General features: G+C 51.8%; 1 protein-coding gene across 2 annotated transcripts; it reads left to right on the top strand.

Annotated features, from left to right (window-relative positions):
- The first annotated feature begins 9,789 nt into the window (after positions 1–9,789).
- GJB3 (gap junction protein beta 3) lies at positions 9,790–15,115 on the top strand. 2 transcript variants are annotated; one of them, XM_043461984.1, is made up of 2 exons: positions 9,790–9,928; positions 13,514–15,115. In XM_043461984.1, exon 2 carries the CDS (start codon positions 13,548–13,550, stop codon positions 14,358–14,360), a length of 813 nt encoding a protein of 270 aa, XP_043317919.1. In that variant the 5' UTR covers positions 9,790–9,928; positions 13,514–13,547; the 3' UTR covers positions 14,361–15,115. The 2 variants fall into 2 exon arrangements, with proteins under 2 accessions (XP_043317919.1, XP_043317920.1); XM_043461985.1 differs by lacking the exon at positions 9,790–9,928 and adding an exon at positions 10,461–10,604.
- The last annotated feature ends 670 nt before the right edge of the window (positions 15,116–15,785 follow it).

The following is a 15,785-nucleotide window of genomic DNA, read 5'->3' as shown; positions in this document are numbered from 1 at the left end:
CTCCAAGAAAGTAGAAGCTGTCTGAGAAGAATGCTTTCCTATACACGGTCACCAGACCTGCAGACCTACCATATCCATACAGGTCCTCCTCCTCCCCCAGCACAGAAAAGGGGATGAGCTTGCTCCTGCCAACACTCGAATCTGTCCCCCTACCCCGTGCTCAGATGCCCTCCCTCCCCACCTCCTCACTCTTTCCTGTTTCCTCAGCCTCTGCTTCTTTCCTGGCTCTCTCAGCATCCAAGCATGTTCACCTCTCTCCCATCCAAAAACCAAAATCAAAATCCATCTTTGAACCCCTATCTCCTGCAACTTCCTCCTCATCTCTCTCCTGCCGTGCACAACTGTTCCTCCTGAGTCAGAGATCTGTCTCTACATGCTCATCTCCCTCTGATTCCCACCAGCTATGAGCCAGTCTCAGGCCCAGCACCCCACTCACACCTTCCCTTGCCAAGCACACCTAAGATTCCTTTGTGAGTAAGCCCAGTGGGTGCTCCCAGTCCTCGTCTTAAACTGTGAGTCATTTTAGAGATTAAGCAGCCCTTCCTTCTTGAGCCTCTTCCCCGGTGTATCCTGTCCACTCAGGATTCTCCTCTCCTTCTAATCTGGGGTGCTAAAGTGACAAATAGACTCAAGGAATTAGATCTGATAGACAGAGTGCCTGAAGAACTATGGACAGAGGTTCATGACATTGTACAGGAGGCAGGGATCAAGACCATCCCCAAGAAAAAGAAATGCAAAAAGACAAAATGGTTGTCTGAGGAGGCCTTACAAATGGCTGAGAAAAGAAAAGAAGTGAAAGGCAAAAGAGAAAAGGAAAGATATACCCATTTGAATGCAGAGTTCCAAAGAATAGCAAGGAGAGATAAGAAAGCCTTCCTCAGCGATAAATGCAAACAAATAGAGGAAAACAATAGAATGGGAAAGACTAGAGATCTCTTCAAGAAAATTACAGATACCAAGGGAACATTTCATGCAAAGATGGGCACAATAAAGGACAGAAATGGTAGGGACCTAACAGAAGCAGAAAATATTAAGAAAAGGTGGCAAGAATACACAGAAGAACCATACAAAAAAGATCTTCACTACCCAGACAATCACAATGGTGTGATCACTCACCTAGAGCCAGACATCCAGGAATGCAAAGTCAAGTGGGCCTTAGGAAAGATCACTAGGAACAAAGCTAGTGGAGGTGATAGAATTCCAGTTGAGCTATTTCAAATCCTAAAAGATGATGCTATGAAAGTGCTGCACTCAATATGGCAGCAAATCTGGAAAACTCAGCAGTGGCCACAGGACTGGAAAAGGTCAGTTTTCATTCCAATGCCAAAGAGTGCCCAAACTAGCGCATAATTGCACTCATCTCACACGCTAGCAAAGTAATGCTCAAAATTCTCCAAGTCAGGCTTCAACAGTACGTGAACTGTGAACTTCCAGATGTTCAAACTGGATTTAGAAAAGGCAGAGGAACCAGAGATCAAATTGCCAACATCCGTTGGCTCATAGAAAAAGCAAAAGGGTTCCAGAAAAAACATCTACTTCTACTTTATTGACTATGCCAGAGACTTTGACTGTGTGGATCACAACAAACTGTGGAAAATTATTCAAGAGATGGGAATACCAGACTACCTACCTGACCTGCCTCCTGAGAAATCAGTATGCAGGTCAGGAAGCAACAGTTAAAACTGGACATGAAACAACAGACTGTTCCAAATCAGGAAAGGAGCACACCAAGGCTGTATGTTGTCACCCTGCTTATTTAACTTATATGCAGGGTACATCATGAAAATGCCGGGCTGGATGAAGCCCAAGCCGGAATCAAGATTGCCAGGAGAAACATCAATAATTTCAGATACACAGATGACACCACCCTTATGGCAGAAAGTGAAGAAGAACTAAAGAGCCTCTTGATGAAACGGAAAGAGAGTGAAAAATTTGGCTTAAAACTCAACTTTCAGAAAACTAAGATCATGGCATCTGGTCTCATCACTTCATGGCAAATAGATGGGGAAACAATGGAAACAGAGAGAGACTCCTTTGGGGTGCTCTGAAATCCCTGCAGATGGTGACTGCAGCCATGAAATTAAAAGACGCTTGCTCCTTGGAAGAAAAGCTATGACCAACATTATTTTGCCAACAAAGGTCCATCTAGTCGAGGTTATGGTTTTTCCAGTAGTCATGTATGGATGTGAGAGTTGGACTATAAAGAAAGCTGAGCACAGACGAACTGATGTTTTTGAACTGTGGTGTTGGAGAAGACTCTTGAGAGTCCCTTAGACAGCTAGGAGAGCCAACCAGTCTATCCTAAAGGAAATCAGTCCTGAATATTCATTGGAAGGACTGATGCTGAAGCTGAAACTCCAGTACTTTGGCCACCTGATGTGAGGAACTGACTCATTGGAAAAGACCCTGATGCTGGGAAAGATTGAAGGCAGGAGGAGAAGGGGACGACAGAGGATGAAGTGGTTGGATGGCATCACCGACTCAATAAACATGAATTTGAGCAAACTCCAGGAAATAGTGGAGGACACAGGAACATGCTACAGTCCACTAGGCCACAAAGAGCTGGACATGACTTAGTGACTAAGCAACAACAATATTCTATTGTACAGGTAGACCACATTTTGTTCATCTGTTCTTCCTTTGATGGACACACAGGTTGTTTTCAAACACTTGGCCACTGTGAACAGTGCTATTGTGAACGTTCATACCAGGCATTTGTCTGAGTCTCTGTTCCCAGATCTTTCAGGTATACTCCTGGGCTTGGATTTGCTGGGTCAAGTGGTAATTCTATTTTAGGTCTATTTAGGTCTATTTAGGTCTATTTTAGGACACACCAAGCTACCTTCAGCAGAGGCTGCACCATTTTGCATTTGCACAAGCCAGCCATGAGCGTTCCCACTGTTCTTCTCTTTCCCGAGGCTGAGGCCCACACATCCGGCTGCCTCCAGTGGCCCGTGCACATGTGTCCCTGGGGGAAGTCAGACCACCCGGTAGGGCATTTGGCTGCAGAGGACAGCCTGGCTGTGTTGAAGCAACCAGTCCTGAGCACACCCCAGACCTGAGGATCCAGAACAGGCCAAGTGTTGCAAGTTCAGTGAGGTTTATGGATGGAGTAGGGGATGCGGGCGAAACTGCCTTCTATGGGCAGTTCCATCATAACAAAGGGTTTCTACCGGCCACATCAGAATGTACCAACAGCCCCTATCAAAAGATATGCATCAGAATATCATCACAAATACCATTCAGCGAATTCCAGGTGCAAGGTCACTGCCACTGGCCTCTACCCGCCTGTTCTGCTCCTCTCGTGCTCCCAGCTCAGCTAATGGCCAACCACCTATCTAGGCACCTAGGTCACGTCCTCCTCAGTTTGCAGTAACAGTGAGTTCAGGAACCACAGCCCTGCAACCCAGACCCATCCTAGGCTCTAGTCCCTGGCGCCCAATGCCCATCACCTCCTTGACCCAGGATCAAGGTTCCCCAAGCTCTCACCCTGCAGGGGACTGGCTGACTTCAGGCATATTGCACATGTCTCACCCCAGCTAGCTTCACCCAGCCCCCAAGAAAGGGCCCACCTGACCCTTGAGCACCAAGGGTTTGGGCCTGGTGGCAAGAAGAGAGGGAGACAGACAAGGCTCGGTCAGTAAAAGCTTCCTGGAGGAGGGAGCACGGTCAGACAGAGACTTCTGGAGGGCCAGAGGTGGGGACCGTAAGCTAGAAGGGGCTCATTAAACAGTGGCCGTGTGCTGGCCCAGGATTGGGGCTTATTGTGTTTTGGTCTACAAAGTGCCAGACCCTGTTTCAGGCACTGGGAATACACCAGTGGACACAAGACAAAAATGACTGTAGATTATAGTGATGGGGAGACAACTAACAAGAAGAATAAGCAAAATACAAAATACGCTACATGATTATAGTGCTAAGGAGAAAAATAAAACAGGAGAGGAAGGAGCAGGGGTGTAGGAGGTGGGTTGCAACGTGAATGGGAAGGCCAGGGAAGGCAAGGGAGCAAGCCAGGCAGAGGTGTGTGGGGAAAGTGTGTCAGCTAGAAGGAAGGGTGAGTTCACAGGTGCTGAGGCTGGGAAGACCCAGTGTGCACCCAGGACAGCAAGGAAGTCAATGAGGAAGGGCAGGGGGGAGCCAAGAGGCGTGGGGGATGAGGCCAGAATGTTCCAGTGAGGCCTGAATAGGATCAGCTCACATAGGGTCCTACAAGCCATCCTGAAGCCTTTGGCTGTCATTCTGAGTGAGCGAGAAGACAGTGGATCATTTTGAACAAAAATTACTAGCTGTGTTAGCAGTAGATGCACGGGGCAATGGATAAACCAAGGTGACCAGCTGCAAGATTATTGTAATAATGCAGGAAAGAAATGATTCATGGCTTTAATGTTGGCAGAATAAAACTAATGGAGTCAGTGAGAAGTTTCTCAATTCTGAAAATAATCTGAAAGTAACAACAAAATAATTCACCGACATCAAGAGTTCGGGCTTTTTGAGAATGAGCCACCTGTTCTTGCTCAGCCTTTGCAATAAACCTTTCTCGGCTCCAAGTTCAAAAAAGAAAGAAAGGAAAGAAGAGGGGGAAAAAAAGATTCACTAACATTAAATGTGCAGTGTGAGAAAAATAAGTCAACGTGACTCCATCTGAGGCCTGAACAGGTAGGTGAGTAAAATTGCTGTTTACTGCAAGAGTTCATGAGTAGAGAAGGCTGAAGAGGAATCTAAGGAATAGGTTGCCAAATACAGGACACCCAATGAAGTTTCAGTTTCAGATAAACAACTGATTTTTTTTACTTTAAGTATGTCTCATGGACTATCTGAAATTCAAATTGAACCGAGTGTCCTGAGTTTGGGTTTTTGTTTTTGCTTTCCTTTTGCTTTGTTTCTTAATCTGGCAGTTCTGTTAAGAAGCAAATTCAGCAAATTCAGCTGAATTTGGGAGGTGATAAGTTTGCAATACCTGCTAGACGTCCAGGGGGAGAGGTTGATCTGGAATTCAGGGAAATGGTCTGGGCTGGAGGTAAGTATTTAGGAGTTGTCAGCCTAATTGTGATGTTTTGAACCCTGAGAGGGATGACATTACCAAGAGAGTGAGAAAGGACAGAGAGGGAGTCCTGGGAATAAGCACCCCGATATTTAGAAGTCAGGGAGATCGGGGGGCGGGGGGGCGGGACCAGCAAAGGAGACCTAGCGAGAAAGACCAGAAAGGAAGGAGAAAAGTCAGGAGACTGATGTTCTGGCCATCAAACGCTGCTGGGGGTGCAAGGAAAGGTACACGCTGAAACTTGACTGTGGGGTTGAGCTATGGAAACATTGGTTGGAATAATGTGGAGTAAAAGCCTGATTAGAGTTCCAGAGAGAGAGTAAAAGGAGATGAGGAATTAAGACAACTCATCTGAGAAGTTTTGCTATAAAAGAAAAGGAAAGAAATGAGGCTGAGGGTGGAAGATACGCGGTCAAGGGAGTTTTGTTTGTTAGGCTGCAGAAATACCAGGATGCTTATTGTCATGGGAAAGACTGGGTAAAGAACAAAAGGGTAATGACCAGAGGAGAAAGAGGGTGTGGTGAGAGGTCCTGGGGGGTGAGAAGGGACGGGATCCCAGGACACATGTAGATGGCCTGAACCCTTCCCCAACTCAGAGAAGCTCCGGATTACCTCTATTTGAGGATCAGGTTGAGCAGTAGAAGTTCCAGGTCACTCAGGAAGTCCTGAAAGGAAAGCAGCATTCTAGCCTGGCTGTGGGACTAGCCCCTTCCTACCCACAGCCCCAGACACGCGGCAGCAGGACTGGAAAGCCCGCATGCTTCCTCCAACCTGCTTTCCAGAGGGTTCCATCTGCCCCACCTCTGTGCTCAAGGGAGGGGAAGGCCTTCAGGGCTGCCCACAGACACAAGAAAACCCCAGCAGGAGACAGAAGCCCCCCGATCGGGGCCCGGGCAGAGCTGCAGACAGGGGCTCCTGCCCGGGGGCATCAGCAGCTGGGCCCAGCCTGGGCGGGAAGACCACAGTGGCAGGCTTCGGGCCTGCCGCCCCCGGAGAGCAGGTGCAGGCCCGCAGGGGAGTGGGGGTGGCAGGGGCAGCTGCCAAGCCCGGGCGCAACACAGCCCCACCCTGAGACAGGAGGCTGGCCTAGATGGCCTCACGCACACTCCCCTCTGCAGGAAGCAGAATCTTGGCATGGACAGCACGGCCTGGAGGTCCTCCTTCTGGAATGGGGACCCTTGCAGCTCACCCCAGAAACAGCAAGGGCATCTGACAAGGTCAGAGTGATAGGACCTGGGCAGTCAAATCACCTGGTTACCAGGGCAGAATAACGCCACCACACATACAGCCACACGTGCACACAACCTCACAAAACCCCACCAGTCACCTCCACGAGCACACACAGTCACAGCCACACACACACCAAACCTACACGGCTGTGCGCCAAGCTGCCCCCGAACACACAGCTACCCCACCTCACCGAGTAACCGACAGTCCTCACACACAGCCTTTTACTTTACAAACAGGAACTGATGTCGGCAACCAGGGAGCTCCCTGATCTCCTGGAAATAATTCCAAGGGATGTTCTGAAGAGCGAGTGTTGAGGAAGTGGGTGAGGTCTCCTCAGATGGGCTGACCAGGGAATACCCCTGTGAGAAGCTGAGACCTGAGTGAGGAGGGGGAAGCTGCCCAAGAGCAGTCCAGGCAGAAGGGAGGACTGACGCGGCTGCTGCAGAACAGAAAGTAGGCCAGGGTGACGGCAGCCGCGATCCGGGAAACGGGATGGCAGGTGAGGCAGGACTAGGTCACTTGGGGTTTTGAGGGCAATGTCAGGAGAGTGGGTGTCAGAATAAAAGTAATGGTACGTCTCTCTAAGCTTTTAATAGGGGAGTGATGTGATCTGATATATAGCATTAAAGCACTACTTTAGCTGGAAGAAACCATGGGAAAAGAACTTTTTTCAGTTCTCAGAGTGGGGAAGGCATGTCTAATTATGACCAAATCCAGAGGCCATAAAAGACAAGATTGATACACTTGACCACACAAAAAAATGTTTAATTCTGCATGGCAAAAAACCCATATGCAAAGACAAAATACAAGTGTCAGACTTAGAGGGGAGGGTAAAATCCTTGTTATTTGCATTATAGACAGAGGGTGTGTTTCTTTAATATGTAAAGAGCACCTAGGAAATCAATAATTTTAAAAACACAACCACCCAACAGAAAAAATGGGCAAAAGCAAAAGACAGTTCACAGAAAAAGAAACACAAGTGGCCCTTAAGTGTAGGAAAAGATGCTCATTCTCACTCATAATAAGAGAAATGCAAAATAAAAATATAATGAGATACTACTAGCAAAGATCATAAAGTTTGCTAATGCTCTGTATTGATAAGAATATGGGGGAACAAGCACTTTGATGGTAGTATAAACTGATACATCTATGGAGGAGATTTGGCAATATCAAAATTTTAAATGAGGGACTTCCCTGGTGGTCCAGGGGTTAAGATTTTGCCTTCCAGTGCAGGGGTTGCAGGTTCAATCCCTGGTCAAGGAGCTACGATCCCACATGCTAGCAGCCAAAAAAACAAAACATAATACAGAAGCAATATTATAACAAATTCAATAAATACTTTAAAATTTTTTTAAATAGCATACTTTAACTCCAAAATTCCACTTCTAAGAATATTCTATAGACACAATTTTAAAAATGTGTTCAGTGATGCTTGTCTAACTGTACTTATTGCAATGATGTTTACAATGGAAAGAAATACAAGATTGAAAACATCCTTAATTTTCATCAATACAGGAGTGATTAAATATATTACAACACATATGCTATTCAGTTGTATTTTTTTAAGAAACAGCTTTACATACACTATAGGGGAAAATGAAATACTATTCAAATATTTTCTTGATGTGATAGCTCTATACCTACTGACAGAGGAAATGTCCTATATTTTGTTACATGAAAATAGCCAAGCAGAACTATGTACCCAGCATACCTCCATAGGGTAAATGAAAAAAAGAGGAATATCTATCAAGCGGACTATGCAGTTGATCTCAAGAAGGAAAAAACGATAACTAGAACTGGTCAGGAGGGCAGCCCTGGTATATAGTCTGGTGCCCAGGGGGCGTCGAGACTGGCACTAGATAGTACTGCAAGCCCCAGGACGGGCTGAATCCACCCAGGAGAGGAGCGGCTGGAACCAGGATGTGAAGCACAAGGAAACTAGGAGTCAAGGAAGCCAAGGGAAGAAAGCGTTTTGAGAGGAAAAGAGCGGTCAGCTGTGTCAGATACTTCTGAAGATACAGGAGGAGGACAGGGAGGGAGGAGGACTGCAGGATTTAGCACCTGGGAATCCGTGTTGACCTTACAGGGCTGCCTTTGGTTACACGGTTGGGAGGCGACGGTGTTCAAAAGGACTGAAGAGGGATTAGGAGGTGAGGAAGTGGAGAACAAGGTTTGCTCTGAAACGCAGCCCCGGAGGTGGCAGGGTGCTGTTCAGTCTCAGAAGAATTCTCAGAGTGGCCTCTGATGGCCTCGGCCCTGTGGTTTTGCCCAACCCAGAAACTCAATACAGCTGCAGCCTCCAGTGCTGGCTCTGCTCCTTCTTGGCTGTGTGACCCTGGGCAAATCACCTAACCTCTCTGTGCCTCAATTTTCTCTTTCCTAACAGTGGGAAGGATTGTACCTTCCTCTTCTGGCAGCCCGAGGACGAAGTAAAGCCTGCCCGATAGTGCTTGGACCAAAGATGTCTCTGAGCCCCCAAGGCAGTGATAGTTTTCTACAAGGTGTAAGTAAGTAGGGTTATGGTGTAATCCATCTTCCCAAGTTTGGGGGTACTTTTGAGAGTAAGAGGGGGTGCTATTAATTACACCAGAGCCAGAGGCCTAAGCCAGTACAGTCCTGGGGAGAAGCCATAAATAGTCACCCTCCTGCTAGCAACATCATCTCAGACAGGGAGTCCTTGGGCCCTTTGGTGACTAAGATGCAGACTCCTCAGGAGGCCGGAAACCCTGGAGGTTCCCCGACAAGGCTGAGGCCCAGGGGCTCCCATAGGTTCCTAGTCATGACACATTAGTCAAGAAGACAAAGCAGCCTTGTCTTCAGAGCCCAGCCCATCTCAGCCCAGTCCAACCCGCAGGCCCCGCCCGCTCCTCAGGGGATCCAAAGCCCAGGCTAGGTGCCCTCACCTCCGGCTTAACCACCACCAGCCCCCCACCCCCGCCCCCCACCCCCATCCCCCCCATCCCAGCCACGCACACACAGACAGGATCTGCCCCTTGCAGTAACTCCAGGTAACAACCTGCCCCCATCCCACCCTCACCCCTGCACAGAGGATGCCCCCTGCTCCATCTACTTTCCACAGCAGAGTGCCTCTTCCTGCTGCGGGCACAGGGCCCCTGCCCCCACTCCAGGACGCGGAGCCTGAGCCACGCACGTGTGCAGGGAGGGCGGCCGCCCACGCAGGGTCGAGGCCATGGACCAGGCGGGGACAGTGACCCACAGGGCGCGGACGCAGTAGCCGTGGTAACGCACGTGGGCGAGTCCCGATTGCAGTCGGCCCGGGGACCACTTGGCACTTAACAGTGTGGAGCGCTTCACGCCCCGAATCTCATTGGAGCCTTTGCCACACAGCCCTGCCCAGGGCCATCGATGCCCCGGTTTCGCTCACGAAGGAGAGACCGAGGCTCAGAAGAGCGAGCGTCGAGCCCCGACGAAGGTCGCCGGAGGAGCCCGGCACAGCGTCGGGACGAGAACCCGACCCTCGCCGCGGGCGGCTCGCGAGCACCTCCCCGGACTTGCCCTCCCCTAAGCCGCCCCCGGCTGTGCTTGCCGCCACGCGCCTCCCGGCGACTGCAGAGACGCGGCTCCCTCCCTGCTCGCGCGTGCTTCGGCTCTTGAGGACGCGGGGTCCTGGCTCCCCCGCTGGCCGCGCCGCTGCGGGTAAGCTGCGGGGTGCCTCCCCACCCTGCGACCACGCGCGCTGAGCGCCCCCGGGTGACCCTGGGCGGGGCTGGGGCTTGCTCCTGCCTTCCGGCCACGCTGAGCCTGGGAGAGGGGAGCAGGGGAAGAGATGGAGGGACCTCCCCCACCCCACTCCCCAGCTGCCTTCTCACCCCCTCGGTTCTGGGCAGGGTGGGGGCTCCAGCTGCTGAAGGTTCCTGGACAACCCCCTCCCACGTCGCGCAAACTTAATGGAATGGACGGGAACTGGGGGTGGCGGGTGGGGATAGAGGGGTTCGGCCCCGGGGAGTGGGGCCGATCAGTGGGCACTGTGGAGTGGGCAGTGAAAGCTGGGTTCGGCTGGGTCCCGGGGCATGGGCAAAGCGGATCGCAGGGAACTGCTGTTGGGGACGGCAGTGGGGACCGGAACCGGCTCCACCAGTCCCCAACCTCGGCTTGGAGGGAAATTCTTTGCCGGTGAGTCGCGTTCCTAGGGCGTGTCAGGCAGGACTGGGCAGACGGGACTGGAAGGTGGAAGGTGCGGGCCAAGGAGGGACAGCCCCCAGGTGGGCTGGCCTGGGATGGCTCAGGTGGAGACACCTGTCTGGGCCCCTCTCCTCCCCGGGCTGGCAGACGGGGTTCCAACCTCCACCAGTTCTTCTTGAACTCCCACCAGGTGAGTGTCAGGCTGCGGAGGGAATGATCTTTTATGATCCTTACATCAGCTCAAGAAAGTGGGAATTATTTTCTCCCTTTGGTGATAAGGCAAGAAAGTCAAAGAGATTACCTGGGAAGTCACCCAAGGAGAAGGGGTAGGGCTGAGGCTTGAATCCAGGTGTGGCTCCAGGCTCCATGTACATCCCACTGCCCCTCCCCAAAGGTCTGGGAAGGAACTGGGAGGGGGCAATTGCCCTTGTGAAACAGAAATTCATGAAAATTCAGAGAGGTAGAGGATTAAACAAACACTTTAATTCCTAATTCCCTGGGTCCGCAAGATCCCCTGGAGAAGGAAATGGCAACCCACTCCAGTATTCTTGTCTGGAAAACCCCATGGTTGGAGGAGCCTGATAGGTTACAGTCCGTGGGGTCACAAAGAGTCGGACACAACTAAACGACTTCACTTTTTCACTTTAATTCCTAATGGTAATTAAATTCTAGGAAGAAAATAAAGGAGGCAGGAGAAGAGTGACTGAGAGGGCAGGGCCTCCAGGTATCTAGGGAAGCCTCTAATTAGAATATGTTTTAGCAGAGGCCTCAGCGATGACTAGGGCCCAGTCATGCAAGGTTCTGGAGGAAGAGCACTCCAGGCAACAGGGATAATTACAAAGCCCCAGAGGCGCTCATTAGAGTGTAGGAGAGTAGGGTGAGGATGTAGAATCCGGAGTTTTATTCTAAGAGTGATGAGAAGCTAGCAGAAAGTTGTTATTGTTGTTGTTATTGCTCTTTTGCTTTGCCGGGTCTTTGTTGCTAAGCAGGCTTTTCTTTAACTGCGGCAAGTGAGGGGCTACTCTTGTTGCAGTGCGCAGTCTCCTCATCGTGGTAGCTTCTCTTGTTGCAGAGCACAGGCTCTAGGACTCTCAGGCTTCAATAATTATGGCTCTAGGGCTCAGTAGTTGAGTTTCCCAGGCTCCAGAGCACAGGCTCAGTAGTCGTGGCACACGGGCTTAGTTGCTCCACGGGCATGTGCGATCGATCTTCCTGGACCAGGGATCAAACCCGTGTCCCCTGCATTGGCAGGTGGCTTCTTTACCACTGAGCCACCAGGGAAGCCCTAGTAGAAAGTTTTAAACAAGGGAGTGACATGATTCAACTTAATGAGCTCCAGGGGCCCAGGAGCAGACACTTAGGCCAGCCAAGTGAGTGAAAGTGCCTCAGCCGTGTCCGACTCTTTGCAACCCCATGGACTATACAGTCCATGGAATTCTCTAGGCCAGAATACTGGAGTGGGTAGACTTTCCCTTCTCCAGGGGATCTTCCCAAGCCAAGGATCGAACCCAGGTCTCCCGCATTGCAGGCGGATTCTTTACCAGCTGAGCTACCAGGGAAGCCCAAGAAGCCTTCTAGGCCAGCCAAGAGGCTGTGGCAATAATACCGGCAAGGGTGACGGTGGCTGGGAGCAGGGCTGTGGAGGGGTGAGAAGCAGCGATACAGGGATGGTCCTGCAGTCATCGTGCACGCTCAGACGCAGCTCCAGGAGCTCACAGCCCCACATGTACACACGGAGAGGCGTGTGCTCCTACACCCTCTAGGCAGATACTAGGTGCACTCAGGCAGACCCACCTGTCCACACCCTCTGAGTCACTCCAGGACTGGTAGAAAAATGTGTGATCCGGGGACTTAAACAAAGCATGGCTCCCCACCACAAAGCCTGGCATCCCGCATGGCTGGGGTGGCTGGGGCTCCCTCAGGCTCCAGCACAGCCTGCAGCGGGTGTCCCTAGATTTTCCCTGGAACTGATGTCCCCAGGAACCAGACCATTACCCTCTCCACGCACCCCCCCCCAGCATGAATTGGTCTCCCGACTTCACAACCCACTGGCTGTGAGACCTTAGGGAGGTTGATTTCCCCTTTCTGAGCCCCAGTTTCCTCTCTGAAGAATGGGCTTCATGACCCCAGTTCACAGGAAGGTAGTGAGGCATCAACAGGGTCAGTTCTGAGAAGCTGGTCTGGGGCAGACATCCATCGGAGAAGGGGAGAAAAGGTGGTAAAGAGCCCAGCTCTGAATTCAGTTCTAGTTTTAAATGAGTGACTTGACCACTCTAGATTTCACATCACAATGAGTAGCCAGCATTTACTGAGCACTTACTGTGTAGCGAGTGCTTTGCAATCATTTTCTCGTTTGATTATCAGTTTCTTCATCTGTCAATGAGAAGCATAACAGTACCTACCTCACAGGGTCATTATAAGGATTAAATGAGTTCCCTGGTGGCTCAGACGGTAAAGCATCTGCCTGCAGTGCAGGAGACCCAGGTTCGATCCCTGGGTCGGGAAGATCCCCTGGAGAAGGAAATGGCAACCCACTCCAGTATTCTTACCTGGAAAATCCCATGGACTGAGGAGCCTGGTGGGCTACAGTCCATGGTGTTGCAAAGAGTTGGACACAACTGAGCAACTTCACTTTCACTTTCATATATAAAGTGTTTAGCTTCTGGCCTGGCCTCATAGTAAGTGTTCAATAAGTAATAATTATTGTTAGCAGCAAGTGTGCATTCCCTTCCTGCCAGCACACTAGTTCTGTTACTTTGGGCAGGCTACTTGACCTGTCTGTGCCTGTTTCCGCTCTGTAGCTTAGTAAGAATAGCCCTGATGTCTCAGAGTGGTTGGGATGAGCAAACGAATCCATCCACACAAAGAACTTAGAAGGCGTCTGGCACACAGTAAAAGCTCTATGTGTGTGTGCTAAGTCGCTTCAGCCGTGTCCAGCTCTGCGACCCTTTAGACTGTAGCCTGCCAGGCTCCTCTGTCCATGAGGATTCTCCAGGCAAGAATCCTGGAGTGGCTTGGCATGCACCCCCTCCAGGGAGAAGTTCTCTAGGTGTCTGTCGCCTATTGGTGGTTCACACAGGGGTTTTCCTGTTCTGTCAGGTGGGCACGGCCCCGGCGCCCCGCCCCAGGCACCATGGACTGGAAGACGCTCCAGGCCCTGCTGAGCGGAGTCAACAAGTACTCCACGGCCTTCGGGCGCATCTGGCTGTCGGTGGTGTTCGTCTTCCGCGTGCTGGTCTACGTGGTGGCCGCGGAGCGCGTGTGGGGGGACGAGCAGAAGGACTTTGACTGCAACACCAAGCAGCCGGGCTGCACCAACGTCTGCTACGATGAGTTCTTCCCCATCTCCAACATCCGCCTCTGGGCCCTGCAGCTCATCTTCGTCACGTGCCCGTCGCTGCTGGTCATCCTGCACGTGGCCTACCGCGAGGAGCGCGAGCGGCGGCACCGGCAGAAGCACGGCGACCAGTGCGCCAAGCTCTACGACGACACGGGCAAGAAGCACGGCGGCCTCTGGTGGACCTACCTGCTGAGCCTCGTCTTCAAGCTCCTCATCGAATTTCTCTTCCTCTACTTGCTGCACACGCTCTGGTACGGCTTCGGCATGCCCCGCCTGGTGCAGTGCGCCAACGTGGCGCCCTGCCCCAACACCGTGGACTGCTACATCGCCCGGCCCACCGAGAAGAAGCTCTTCACCTACTTCATGGTGGGCGCCTCCGCCGCCTGCATCGTGCTCACCTTCTGCGAGATCTGCTACCTCATCTTCCACAGGGTCGTGCGAAGCCTTCACAGGAAGAGCCAGCGCGGGGGCCGCGGCCACGCCGCCTCCGCCAGCCGGGCCTCCACCTGCCGCTGCCACCACAAGCTGCTGGAGGCCGGGGACCTGAGCCCGGACTCCCGCGACAACAAGCTGTGTGCTTCGGCACCCACCATGACCCCCATCTGACCACGGGGCCGGGGGGGCCATCCTGGGGCTGCCCGTGGGGACAGAAGCAGGGTCCTATGGTGCCGGTGGAGGGGTCCTACGGGTGCTGGGTGCCCCCACTCTGAATTCACTACACTATGCAATTTCGTCTTTAGCAGATTTTTTCTTTTGAACGCCGGACACTGTGCCGTCTATCTGGTATAGGTCACACCACAGGCCCAGTGGCGGCCCTTCTGGGAGACAGACATTGAAAGAAGCCGGTTAACTGCTGCCTACAAGGTTACACTTGGCAGGGCTTCCCCTAACCGAGGAAGGAGTGATCAGGAGAGGCTTCCCCGAGGGAGGAATGTTTAAGGGAGGTAAGATGAGCTTCTTAGCAGGGGAAAGCAAGTGCAGATGCCCAGAGGCCATAAAAAGACGCTTGCCTTGGGTTGGATGCACCAGGCCAAAGGGCATCTTCCTTCCGGAGCGGCACCCAGATTCCTGGGGTGGAAAGGAAGTGTCCGCCCAGTGGTGGAGGGCTGGAGGCTGAGAGTGAGCCTGGGAAGAGGAGGAGGCAGCTCTGGTGACACCCAGAGACCCTCTGGGCTGCCACTGCCCTCCAGGAAGCCCCCACGCCCCTGGTCATTCCTCCAGCTTCAGGCAGCTTTGCTCCCATCTTCCTTCCACACCGTGCTCAGTCTGGTGCCAGCCTCTCAGGGACTTGAGGTGGATGTACTGATAGGAACATCCCCAAGGAATTTTTCTTGAAATCAATAAAGGCTGTGTTTTATACAGGTCGACTCTCCTCTTTTCTCCCACACTCCCACCCACTTCCCTGGTGGCTCAGACGGTAAAGAATCTGCCTGCAATGCAGGAGATCAGGGTTTGGTCCCTGGGTCGGGATGACACCCTGGAGAAGGAAATGGCAACCTACTCCAGTATTCTTGCCTGGAAAATTCCATGGACGGAGGAGCCTGGCAGGCTACAGTCCATGGGTCGCAAAGAGTTAGACATGACTGAGTGACTAACACTTTGCAGATCATATCTCTAGCCCAAATCTTCCACCAAATGCCACCAAGCAGCTCTATTTGCATGACCCCAGGCACAGCAAGCTCAACACACCCTAAACCCAACTAAACCATCGCACCCACAAGACCTTGAGGGCAGAGAAGGCAGCCCTCAGAAGGGGATGGAGCTCCAGGCTGGGGCTGGGTTGACCCAAGTGCGAATGGAACCTACAGATACGTATGCTGCGATTGCACATGTGGCCACAAGAGGGCGCTGTGCTCCCTCCACAACTGGACCGCTACTTTACAACCAGACCCTGCCCTGAGCACACACAATCACAGCCCTCTGGTTGTAAAGACAAACCACAGGGCCCTCCTCCTCTGTAACCTGATCATTGTCATCCACAACGGGCAGCCCCACCCTATGTACACAAAATCCCTGTTACTCATACTTTTC

The sequence above is a fragment of the Cervus canadensis genome, chromosome 2 (assembly GCF_019320065.1).
Source record: "Cervus canadensis isolate Bull #8, Minnesota chromosome 2, ASM1932006v1, whole genome shotgun sequence".
Lineage (NCBI taxonomy): Eukaryota > Metazoa > Chordata > Mammalia > Artiodactyla > Cervidae > Cervus > Cervus canadensis.
This window is presented reverse-complemented; position numbering and strand designations above follow the sequence as displayed.